Genomic DNA, 14139 nt, shown 5'->3' with positions numbered 1-14139 from the left:
CCGAAGCCGAGCGTACGAATCTCTTCAACGACTTCCATCCCGCTGGTCAAAAGAGACTTGATGTGTGCCACCATCCTTTGCTCTTCCAAATTTGGATTGCGCTCATTTGTCCCGATCTCGGCCACCAGAGCCCAAACGACCACTTTCGGATCTATCTTACAACGCATACCTAAAAAACACAAAAACAACACAAATGTTAGCACAGAGTACAAATGCAAGACGAATTAGCATGAAATAATACGACTGCTACAACACACATGTTAGCACAGAGTTCAAATGCAAGACGAATTAGCATGAAATAATACGACTGCTATGGTTACTCTCATAAACCCCATGTTAATGTTTGACGCTCCATAAGTCCTGAACGCGGCAACGTCTGACCGTCGCACTGTGTAGTTATCCTATTTAGGACTAGTGCTTTCCGAAAATGTATAGTTTAGCGTCAGACCGGCAGCAACGATGTGAAGTGTTACTTGTAAGAAACAAGAAAGTTATATATTTCAATGTAACGGTAAGTGACATAACCAACATGGCTACTAACCCGCCTTCACTCGCTGTCGCTCACTCGGCATTATGTTGATTGGCAATTAAGCTTTGGTCAAGTAAACTGACGATTTTTAAATTCTTATAACCATTTTTACCCTTTTGGCCAAAAACTAGAGAGATGACCAACTTCGGAATAAATGCAACACAAAATAGGTGTATTTAAGGTTTACAAGTATAGGCTTATTGGTGTAAAAATCATTACAAGTGCTTTACGACGGATAACTAAGTGCACAGGAAAGATGACTCTGTTAGATTGTATCATCCATCGATGGTATATTTCTCTATATTATCTTTTCAAGTGTAGCGTTACTAGATGAAACCATGACAAGTGCTATTGAAACTCGTATCACTGCCAAAAACCTCTTATTTTGACTATACTCGATTAGGCGCATATGCATCATCACTATCGCGCCTGTTTCCTTCGGACGCACCTCTGCGCGAGTGCACAAACTCCACTCCTGCTCTGTCTTAGTTAGCAAGAAATCGTGTTTTATGGAAAACTTAGCACAAATTAGTTTGTCTTTGTTTGCACTGAATTCTTATGCTACACATTCGGAAGCCAATTTATACGCAAATCTTAGAACAATTCTTCCTACTGGTACGCCAGAAATAAACCAGTAAATAATTAATTAGCTGTCTTATTTTCTTTCATTCTTTCCACCTTATCTGATAAATTTAACTACGCTTTAACTACTAAACCGGCTCCTTTCCAATAGCAAATATTGTCCCTAACATTGACTTCTACATATTCCCTCCATAATTCTATCCATCACCCAAATATTTAGAAACAACCGTAAACCGACTAGAGGCACAGCGTTCTTAGATAATGCATTTACCAATGTAAAAACGGAATATTTAACCAGTAGTGTATGTCAATTTCCTTTCTCAGATCATGATGCCCTGCTAGTCAATCTAAGTACAACAAAAGTAGAATCCTGCAATTTTAGTTTTCCAACCACCAAACTTATAGCAACTAGGCCCATCACAGAAACTAATTTCCAAAGTTTCAATCAACTATTATCGTGTATAAACTGGGAGGTAAACATTAAGGATGATAATTTAAATGCCAGCGATACATTTGATCTTTTTTAACTAAGTTTCTAAATATTTTTGAAATGTGTGTGCCTAAAAGGATTGTCCGATATAATTCTTCAAAGAAAACCAAGTTAGGTAAAAGAACGTGGTATACCCCAGAACTCTCTGCTATGAAAGCTAAAGTAATGCAGTATTATATTAGGGCCCGGATAATTATTTAATTACATATTTTTGTAGGCGTTATATTTTTATACAAAATCAGCGTAATAATGTCATTTGTGAACCATAGTGCCTAAAAACAGCCATTTGAAAGTACATATATTTACATATTTTACACTTATGTACATATAATTACATATCTTACTCAAAAGCACATAATTTTACATATTTCTTGATATTTTCATGTTTTATAGGAACTTTTCATACAAAAACTGTTCACCAATAACTTCGAAAGGAAGAAAACGCTCACCTCTCTTTGAATTTAAAGTGCTTGCTTTATTTTTAATTTTTATTTTTTTTATTTATTGTTTCACTGCGTTACACCCTTTTAAAATAGTATTGAAGCGTAGTTTGGCGGATTGATAGGGAGAGTTGGACACAACCTGATTTGATTAGCAATCGAACACTCTCTTCGCGGTAGTAGGGCTCACATTCTTACGTGATATTAATAATTCAATCGAATTACTATCGCGACGCGGTTTGACGATTGACTATCGTGTTGCTGTCGCAAACTCTCCCCACTAATATTTTCCTTCAGCGAAAAATATTAAATCAGATGGGGAAGTTTGCATTCACGCAATTGGTAATACTTACTATATAATTTTTTCACACATATTTAATTCATAGAACATATTGTAAATAAATATACATTTATAGGTAATCTCTAATAATAAAGTGTTAACAAAGTAACATAGTACCGTTCAGAATATATATTTTAAAGAATCCTCTGTGGACAACAGTAATAATAAGGTGTGATATAAAAATTAATTCAATTTTGAAATTATAATATAGTAATAGAATGCAATTTTCTTTCTGATTGTACATAAATTCCCGGATAAATTCCCATTTTGGGAATCTTCCCAGGTAATTTTCCCGAAAAATATCTTCCCGGGAATTTACCTATCACTATGTCTACATGACATATTCTGAGCATCTACTTACGTTCTACTTAGCCATAGAAACATCCGCAGTGTCAATCACTGAGCCACTGGCTCACCAAAAAGCGGACATGTAATGGACGTTCCATGGAGTACTACTAAGTTCTATACAAACCTTCACTGGACATGCTCTTAGTGTTCTGTTTAGGTACACTATATGTCCCTGGTGAAGTATCTATGGACGTGAACTGTCACATACACGGAAAGCGAAATTCCACGTATCATGTTGGTCCATCTCACGTTCGGACGACATAAACCGGCTAAATTCTTGGATCATATCTGGACGTGACCCTGCTGTGTGTGTGTTTTGCAAAATTTGAATATGCGACAAAATTTTATGTACTCAAGGCACCTGTGAGCTTTATAGCCTACATATTTTTCTGTTTTTTTTTTTTTTTTATCTTTCGATGTGCTTGATCTTTTCAAAAATCTTTCTCTACACTCCTTCGATATGTCACCTTTCTCATTAGTCTGAGCTAACATATGATTTGCCAAACTTCAACCTAAACTAAATCCCTTTTCACACACTGAGCTTTTCTTCCTGTGTTAATTAACGTGTTCTCCAGAATGTTAGCTTTGGACAAATCCTTTCCACACTTTTTGCCATGAGAGCTCCTCTTGGCTAAGCGGTTACCGTACGCAACTTTGGTGTGGGAATCCCGGGTACGATTCTCAGCAGGAGCTTCTGGTTTGGATACCACGTTAATAAGAAGGTTCATTTTCCATAGAGCCTCGCTGTACGGGACGTTAAATTAAAAAATCAAGCCCAAACCCTTGTAATGGGTGAGAAATTTTAGCTATACGTATCAACGTATGTATAACCAAATGCAAAAAAATGAAATGAAATCTGTAAGTTTTACGTCCCACGTTTATGCCGGTTAGGCTAAAGGAGACGGTGATAATGAGTGAAATGGTGGAATGAAGAAAGTGGGAGGAAACGGGAGTACCCCGAGAAAACCCACGAGCACGGTGTTTGTCCACCACAAATTCACTTGGCGGGGGCTGGGATCGAACCTGGGACCCCAAGCACCAGAGGTGAACGCTCTACCACTGAGCCACCGCGCCCCCCTAACCAAATGCAGTTTTTCCAAATCTCTAATCACTGTATCGCCGTGTATGAGGTTTCTTAACTGTGTACTAACATATGTTTAGGCAAGTCTGAACGTTGACAAAATCCCTCCCACACCGTTGGCATAAACAGTGTTTTTCACAAGAATGTATCAACGTATATTTAACCAAATGTCATCGTTCACTGCATTTCACTCTTCACACATGTGAGATTTTCCACCTCTACGTATTAGCATATGTGTACCTAAATGTGAACGTCGACATGAACACGGACATGTGAACGCGGACTAAATTTGTTCCCAGACACTTGGCAGTGTCAGGTTTTGCACCTGTATGTATTAACATGTGACTAGCTAAACCTGGACGTTGAATAAAAATTTATTCCTACACTCACGGCATTTGTGAGTCATTAACTAGTATGTATGAACATGTGTGTAGCTAAACTTGAACGCCGAGTACATTTGTAACCACACTCCTTGCATGTGTGAGGTTTTGCACTTTTATGTATTAAAATGTGTCTAGACAAAATTAGAGGTGATATTGTCCGATTTGAAACCATTTCGAAACCGATTTGAAGAAAATATTTTCGAATTTCAGATTCAAAACCGTTTTAAGAAATGCAAAAAATACTTGATTTTACAATATATTTTCTACTAAAATGTACAAAAAACATTGTCATTCATTCACTGTTAAGAGATCACAAAAAGCTTTATTTCACTTGTATAATAAAAACAAAATAAGGCCAAAAGTACATATAGATAGAAGCTACACTGACGAGAATAATCCGACTGTCAAAATACTTTTGAAACGAAAAACTTAAAAAAACTGTTTTGTGTCTAAGGCCATTCATATTCCAAAATCTAGAAAAAAGCAACACATAAATTATTTTATTCATCTCGTAAGAAAGACTTGACCTGAGATTCCATTTTCTAGTTAAAAAAAAAAATCCCTTGAAACGCAAAATCGTTTGATGAGAACAGATTTCCTAATTCATTACCGTTTTTTTTTATATTGATCAGCAATAAAACCTAAAATTACTCATTTCTACCATTTTGTTTGTCGAATCAGCTCTATTGTAAACTCTCGAGAAAATCACATTATATACCTATTGCAAAAACAATTAGAAAATCGCATCCTTTCAAATGTTATCGTTCGAAGTAACGGACGTATGTATGTACACTCATGTCCAAAATGATTGTCGCATATGTATAACTGTCTTGTTGTAAGAATATACTGTAATTTGATAATAATTATGCAAACTTCTTTTAATACTGATATTATGGGTATAATTACGAAATACATATTTGTGTTAAATTCCATAAAAAAATAATTATAAATACGAAAATTAGAATAAGGAAAACAAAATGTTGCTAAATGGACAAGAAAGTTTAATTTTTGTTTTATTGTTCTTACTTACTCGTCTATTGACATGAAATTTGCCACATGTATTCCTTTGCCAATTATGCACATACTAACATTATAAGAAATACCGGGCAAATTCATTTTAAAAAATATTCTTACAACATATTTATAGATATGCGATAATAATTTTGGACATGACAGTACGTACCAACTAAAATTACGTTATTACAAGTTCCACTAGGCGACCCTGATAATAAAAAAATCTTAAAGAGGAGGATGATATATTTTCTAAAGTGGTCTGGGAATCAGAAGTTCTAGTATATTTATTTCATCTCCCATTTGATTAAAGAGATTACTGCCGAGATGGAATGTACTCTTTGAGCACTTAATGAATTATCTAAAAAGTTTTCTCGCTATCCATTCTATAACGCTCAATGTTATAACCGGAAGCGATTGACTTCTGTCGCTTCAAGTTTTAGTAGAAAGATTAGAGTCGAGATAGAACATATTGTTGGAACACTTAATTTCAGAAAACCCCTTTTTAGTATTTAGTATTGTTTAAATCTGTTGTCAACAACACTAAAATGGGAAGTAGTTGAGTATTGCTACTTCCGATTTGATTAGAAGTTTAAGAGGGAAAACGATATTTATTCCCACAATGCTAAATTCATTCTTAAAACGGCTTCGTGTTATCTCACTATGTAGATTAATTTGAAGCTAGAAATCATAATTATTTTTTATCTCTTTCGGTTTTACGAGGTTCTTAAGGATGAAGCTGAAAGGTATCCTTGACACTCTTTATCGATTGCCGAAAACTGCTTCTTACTATATATAACCATTTCCGCTCTATTGTGATCAAAGTTAAAATTGGAAATGACTAATTTCTACCATTTTCAGTTGGCGAATCAGCTCCCTTAACAAACTCCGTTGAGACGAATCACTCTACTTATTTACTGCAAATAGCAGAATTAAAAAACTCGTATTCTTCCAAAGTTATCGCGTGAAGTAATGGCCGCACGTATGTACGTATTAATATTGATAAGTTCCACTATGCGATACCAATTAATAGTTAATAAACCCACGCCACACACACACACTTGCAGATGTACGCACAGTAGCATACCTGGTAATATCGGCAAGCTTACGCCGGAAACTAGAAACACACACGCACAGAGAGAGATAGAGAGAGAAAGGGAGAGCGAATCTGATTGCACCTCTATACTGAATGCACAATTACTCACAAAATCATTAAAAAAAAGAGAAAAATGTTGTAAATAAAAATTTCAAATATTGGTATTTCTGCTGCGTGTAACAAATGAAATTGTTCCATAATGATTAATTCGTAATATGATGTATATGGGTTTCTTAATGGTAGTGTAAGAAAAGCCTGCAAATTGAGCACAAAATAAAAAGTGGAATTTCTCATTTTTTTTTTAAATCGAAGTCGGTGGGCATTATGGGAACTGTCTACAATAACAATATATGCAAACAAATATTAATATTCTTCACGTTTTCAAGTGGATGCAAGAAAGCGTCGAATTGTGTTTGGTTTTATAATCATTACATGATGTTTTTATATACATATGTGGAGTCTGAAAATTTTGAATTAACCTTACTTCTTTGATGCTTCCTTCTCCCCACTTAAAGTTTCTAACCAAACATTTATAAAAAGGCTACGATTTCTTCCAAACTATATTGTTTTTGATACAAGAACTTTAAAATAATCAAACTCTTCTCTGGGAATTTCTATACTAGAAGAACGGACATGCAAGCATTCATTTTTACAGATTTACTGTAAAATCACCAAAATCTAAGCAATATATAAAAATTCCGGGCAAGCTTTTACTTTCACCCAGACACTGCAACCGATTTCTCTGAACCGACTTCCGGAGCACTTTAGGAATTACATATGTTTAGCTAAATCGGAATGTTGGCTAAATCCCTTTTCACACTTTGGCGTTTGTGAGGCTTTTCAACACTTTGTATTTAAATGTGTTCAGCAAAATTGGAACTTTGTCTAAATTCCTTACCACACTCTCAGCATTTATAAGGCTCTCCACTTGTATGAATTCACAAGTGCTTAGCTAAATCGGAACGTTGGCTAAATCCCATTTCACACTCTAAGTTTTTGAGGCTTTTTACGTGGATGTGTTTCGCTAAATTAGATCGTTTAGTAAATCCCTTCCCTTACTCTTGGAAATAATGAGGATCTTTACCTGTATGAAATGACACGTGTCTAGATAAATCGGAACGTCAAATAATTCCCTTCCCACACTCCTGGCATTTGTAAGGCTTTTGACCTGAATGTATTAACATGTGTTTCGCTAAATCGTAACGTCTAGTAAATCACATTTCACACTCTTAGCATTTGTGAGGCTTTTCACCTGTATGTATTAACATGTGTGTAGCTAATCTTGAACGTTGGCTAAATTTCTCGCCGCACATTTCACATGTGTGATAATTTACACCAGTATGTATTAACATATGTCTACGTAAACTGGAACGTTGACTAAATCCTTTCCCACACTCTTGGCATTTGTAAGGCTTTTCACCTGTATGTATTAACATGTGTTTCGCTAAAGCGGAACGTACAGTAAATCCCTTTTCACACTCTTGGCATTTGTGAGGCTTTTCACCTGTATGTATTATCATGTGTGTACCTAAATTGGAACGTTGACTAAATCCTTTGCCACACTCTTGGCATTTGTGAGGCTTTTCACCTGTATGTATTAACATGTGTTTCGCTAAATCGGAACGTATAGTAAATCCCTTTCCACACTCTTGGCAATTGTGAGGATTTTTACCTGAATGTATTAACATGTGCTTACCTAAACTGGAACGAACACTAAATCCCTTTCCACACTTTTTGCATATGTGAGGCTTTTCACCTGTATGTATTAACATGTGTTTCGCTAAAGCGGAACGTCCAGTAAATCCCTTTTCACACTCTTGGCATTTGTGAGGCTTTTCACCTGTATGTATTATCATGTGTGTACCTAAATTGGAACGTTGACTAAATCCTTTGCCACACTCTTGGCATTTGTGAGGCTTTTCACCTGTATGTATTATCATGTGTGTACCTAAATTGGAACGTTGACTAAATCCTTTGCCACACTCTTGGCATTTGTGAGGCTTTTCACCTGTATGTATTAACATGTGTTTCGCTAAGGCGGAACGTCCAGTAAATCCCTTTTCACACTCTTGGCATTTGTGAGGCTTTTCACCTGTATGTATTATCATGTGTGTACCTAAATTGGAACGTTGACTAAATCCTTTCCCACACTCTTGGCATTTGTATGGCTTTTTGCACGTAAGTGATGACATGTGTTTAGCTAAATTCGAACGTCGACTAAATTTCTTGCCGCAAATTTCACATGTGTAATTATTTACACCTGTATGTATTAACATATGTTTAGCTAAACTGGATCGTTGACTATATTCCTTCTCACACTTTTGGCATTTGTGACGCCTTTCTCCAGCATGTAATAACATGTGTCTACATAGTTCCGAACGTCGACCAAGTATCTTCCCACACGCGTGGCATGTCCGGTTTCTTTTATCTGAATGCATGATCATATGTGTCGCCAAATTTGTACGTTTATTGAATCCTTTAGCATACGCTTGGCATGTGTGAGATTCCTCACCAGTATTGTTTAGCATGTGACTAGTCGAAGTTGAATATCCGCGAACTACATTTTTACTATTTGGGTAAACATAATATTGAGCACTTTCATGTGTTAACGTATGTCTTCCTAAATGGGATTGAGTAAATCGTTTTTTAAACTCCTTGAAAACCTGAGATTCCTCCACTGAATGAGAAATTGTTTTCTTTTGTCTAATAAATATACACGGTTCAGTGCAGAGAATATGTTCATGAACCATGAAAAAAAATGAGTAAAGAAGAAAGTGAAAATCCAGCTACATATACCAAACACCAAAGAAATACTGAAGCTTGCTTGAAAAATACAATAATAATAATAATAATAATAATAATAATAATAATAATAATAATAATAATAATAATAATAATAAAAAAAACACGTTTCATATTAGTGTTCTATTACATGAGATCTAGTAAATATAAGGAAATGTGAACTATTGAGATGTTTTAGTATTATTTGTATTCTCCACAGACGAGGATGTCCTTTCCTTTACTACCACAAATTGTATCTACATTTATATATCAGTTACCATATTTAATTCAAATACATACTAAGGTACATATGTTACACTATGGAATAAAGATATGATTATTATAGGTGAAAATCGTGGCAAGCAATCACTGTATGTTCTTATGTTCTATATCATTAATTTTGTGGTAGAAAAATTAGTAATTGCGAGGGATTTTTGCAATTATAATAACCAAACACTTTTCAATTAGATATAACGAAGAAATAAGATAACGCTATGAAGATTTTTAAAATTTTGCAGAAAATACGTTATATCAAGCAGTATACTAATATGTATTAGTGTTTCTCAAATTATTTGAATGCTCTGGGATAAATTTAAAATCCCATTACAAACCAGTTGTCTATTGATATATATCTCTAAGAAAAAACACTCTTCCCAAACTAAATATTTTGAGAAATGGCTAATCATTTCAGATGCTACACTCTGAATATTAAGAAATTGAAAGAAATAGATTTGATTTTAAAAAAAAGGAAGTTCAACTATTTAAAAAAATAAATTATCTAATATTATGAGTGCTATTTTTAACTGAGTTTTTTCACGTTAGTTTAATTGAAATTCGTATCAAAAGAAGGCTGAGAAGTGTACGTCAAAAATCATCAATTGTGTCTCCATTATTACATAAAGAAAATTTAACACATAAGCTTATTATTTAAAATAAACGGTCACATGCACAAGTGTATTGAAAATTTCTTTATTTAAAACAGATATAAACAAGCAGCAAAATATTTCTCTGCACTTAAAGTTAACATCCAGCTTGTCTGATATATTTTTATCGTTGTTGTTCTATAGAAATGAATATCGAAACTGGTAATAATAGTAAGTTTGAACCACTTTCAAGTTTGCAAAAGTGTTGTCGATAGTTATGCAAATTTGCCTTGAGACGCTGAAGTTTTCGTAAATAAAAAAATTCCATGCAAATTGATACAATTTTAGTTTTATGTCAACACAACTTGAAACTGTAATCCAGTCATTTTAACAACTGCTTGTTTCAATAGAACTTAACGGGAAACATGGAACATTTTCTTGGCAAACTAACTCGACTACAAAAGAACACACCCCTATCTCTTTACGTTTTCGCTATACGGACATTAGTTTTCGGGCTGGATTTGTAAATCAAAGACTTCCGGTTCTCGTATAGTGCTGTAAATAGTAATGATGCTTTCGAACGTTAAAACCTCTTAAGAAGAGACTTTTCGGTATCCATTATCGTGTTTGTTCTGTGGGGATAATTGTTGAAACCACGTATGGGTAATTCTAATCAATTTCAGTTTGAATGGAATTTCGACGGAGGAAATAAACATATTCTCTGAATGCCGTATCTATCACAAGAAGCGGCAAGTTAGCAGATTAAAGCGTTTTTGTTCTTTTTTTTAAAAAAAGATTTCTCTAATTGGACGTAACTGTAAATGTGAAAAACTTGAAATTTTGAAATTCTTTAGCTTTACTTAGTACGGTTCTGCCAGCTAGACTAAAGCGACTTTTATGATGAGAAATGAAAGAAATGGTGGAATGAAGGACGTGGGAGGAAAGGGAAAATACAGAGAAAACTACGCACAAGTTGTTTCTCCTCCACAAAGTTCAATCTGGCTGAGATTGAACCAACAATCCCATGCTCCAGAGGGGAACACTCTACAAGAGAGCCACAGCGGCCCCATTTCCTACTTCGAGATTGTTGACGATAGTCATTATCTATTGTATTGAGATGTTGAATCCTTCGCTGAAAACAGTCTTTCGTTTTGCGTTATAGTTTTTGTTCTATGGCAATAAAAGTTCAAAAATATCAGAAACCGGATATAATAGTATATATAAACAACGTTCGGATCTGGTACATTGCTGTGGGTACACATGATATGTTGCAATTAGACGCTATATTGTTTCCAGATAGCCGCGTTTCGTTATCTGCTACCGTTTTCATTTTTATATGAAAATTTAATGAAATCAAAAATGTATGTTCTACGGCTAAGAAAACAAGGCTAAACCAGACAGTAACGACGAGATATGAATAAAATGGGAGAACCTCGAAGCCAGCTACGCACACGTTGTTTGTCTACCACATTGCTCGATTTCAGCGATCTGGGATCGCACCATTGACCCTGAGTACCAGAGGTGACCTTTCAATACTGTCCCGTTTTCATCAAAATGAAATGAAATTTTAATTATACGTCAAACGATTATGACAGCTGGGATAAAGGAGAAGTGAATAACGAGAAGGGAAAGAAATAGTGGAATGAACGTTCTTGTGAGCCGGATGAATCCGCGGAAATGTATGAAAGTGAAAATGAGGCAGACTTTCTGGAAGATATTTTATGTCAGACGTGTTTTCAACTAGAATAAACGTCAGATTCCACATGAAATCCTAAGAAAGAGATCTGGTGAAATTTCCTTGTTTTTATATGAGAAACAACTGATAATAGTCTCTTATGTGTCAATGAAAAATACGATTGTACTTGTTCTATTGAACATGGATCAAGCGTGTACCTTTCAGGGAGATACTATTTTGTAAGAAATTGTCCATTTCTACAAATGCACCAAATGAGGAGTTGATATATTCAAGCAAATGCCTGTTCAGTACTCACGTAGCAGAAAGATAAGAAAATGGCTCCCTTGAATTTTCTACGCAAGTTTGAAAAATTACGGAGTATACTCATACATAATCTACGAAGTTGTATCTACTCTGCTATTCAGACCAACATAACAAGATAATTCTTACCTTTTACATTAACGGAAGGCACACAGAGTACATCTGTTTGAAGGGGAATTAAAGACTGATGAAAACAGTCAATTCGTGTCCCAGTTGCAATGCCGCCAGAACCTGTCAACCGGAGGGCTGGACGATGCCAGATATGTAACAAAACAAGGACACAAAACCACCATCCGATGTGCTGAATGTAAGCAGTTTACTTGCAAAACACACCTCATAAATGTTTTTGCCAATTGCAAGGAAGAAAATTACGAAAAGAAATAAAAATTGTAAGACTCACAAATCTAGTACAAAATGTAAGCTTTTAAAAATCATTTGACAAATTATATAATTGACGCATTTTTCCCACAGTGACGGCACAGAATTGAACGAAGATGCAATTCAACGTACTCCAAACACGCGACCTAATTTCCGAATATTTGTTGACAGATCTTCTAATAATTGTTTAAGTAGTCCCGGGTTTCTTGGGCTATGAGAAAACACTGAATATAAAACATCCATAAATGCTTGCATATGATACACATCAAAGACACATTTAATCCCACCTTGAGCTGTAACCTCAAGGTTATGATTCATACAGTGAACTACAATTAGGTCGTTGGTCAAAAGTTCATCTAATTTTTATGCAACTCTACTGTAACAATTCTGCATCACTGTGGCGCAATCTGTTGATAAGCCAACAAGGTGATTCTTCAGATCGTTTTCCGTTATGCCATGGTTAGATAAAATCTCTAACAAGCTTTCTAATATAGCTTCTGCTGTATTGTTGTCAAGCTCGACAATTTGAAAAAAATAGCTACACGCAACACCTTTAAAAACTATACGAAAACTAATTGTCATACAAGATTTATTAGATGTTGTCGTGCTATCATCAATTAACCCTCGTAGCCCCAAGGTTAAAAAATTGTTAAGCACCAAGGTGGTGTGCAAGCGCACCCCATATTAAAATATTTATTTCTTATTTAAAGCAGTGTCCAAGCTTCATATTTTGGATTATGTCGGACAGAAGGGGGCCAAAACTAGTAAAAAACAGAATGTTTACAGAAAGAACGAGTTCATATCATGAAAGGGTAATTGATTTGAGAGTAATTTCTGAAGTACAATTGTTGAAAACACAATACGGAAAGTGTTATATGTAATTAAAAATAACTTAAGACTTCAAAATACGTACATATTTCGTTGCGAATATCATATCAATGGTAAAAGTGTCTTTTGTAAAACAAACTTAACCTAACCTTACCTTAACTAACCTAATCTACTCAAAGCTAACGTAAATGAACGCAACTAACGAAATCTAACCAAAATTAGCCAATATTTTCTTTAAAAAATAATAATTTTTGTCAAAAAAAATTCTGGCCCCATTGTCAGGACACACACACAAAACAAGAGTATTGTTGAAAAGAACTTCTTTTTTTTTCAATAATATGTCACGGGCCTTGCAATAATTATGTTCGCGATGTGATTCTTCATAAAATAAACAACTCCTATATGCTTCTGTATCCTATTTCTAAGTTGACAATTTACTAGCTGTGGAGGTATTTTCTTCAATTCGCACTCCCTTCTGTGCGGTATATGTTTTACTGCTTCATACCTGGAACCTTTTTTATGAGAGGACGGTTCTTTCTTCACTTTCCGGTTTAATTTTCAAACACTTCAACAACTGAATGATTTTATCATTGTAGATTACATCTAATTCACTTTTAGTACTCCTTATATCAGTTCCTGAGTGCATTTAACCATACACGTGAGAATTCTTCGGGTAGACACGCCTCCTTCACTGTCACTAGATGATCCACAAAGAATGTCAGCACATTCTTCTTTGCTTTGCAAATAGTCTTCTTCAGTATCTGATCCAGAAAGTACAAACAGTGGATCGTCGTAGTCCTCGTCGTCAAGGAATCTCACGATTTCATTTTCTGTAAGACTACAACCCGATGCACGAGAACTTGAAGCAACTGGGTTTCGTTTTCATTTCTGAGACATCACAACGCACGGTTCAAAGTACTAACCTTCAGCACTGAGCACTAAACAGCAAAAAAATACAACTTCGTCAAATGCGGCAAAAGACAAAAAAAAAAA

At 35.0% G+C, this 14139-nt stretch overlaps 1 protein-coding gene across 1 annotated transcript in view; it reads right to left on the bottom strand.

The window, feature by feature from the left end:
- Positions 1 to 1566: 1566 nt before the first annotated feature.
- The window catches only part of LOC145680270 (uncharacterized), a 66922-nt gene continuing 54349 nt past the window's right edge, over positions 1567 to 14139 (bottom strand). The window contains exon 2 of the mRNA XM_081750616.1: positions 1567 to 9003. Within this exon, the coding sequence (XP_081606742.1) occupies positions 7530 to 9003 (1474 nt within the window). The 3' untranslated portion in view covers positions 1567 to 7529. The remainder of the gene's footprint in view (positions 9004 to 14139) is intronic.

Source organism: Thermobia domestica, chromosome 3 (genome assembly GCF_964235325.1).
Source record: "Thermobia domestica chromosome 3, izTheDome1.hap1.1, whole genome shotgun sequence".
Lineage (NCBI taxonomy): Eukaryota > Metazoa > Arthropoda > Insecta > Zygentoma > Lepismatidae > Thermobia > Thermobia domestica.
This window is presented reverse-complemented; position numbering and strand designations above follow the sequence as displayed.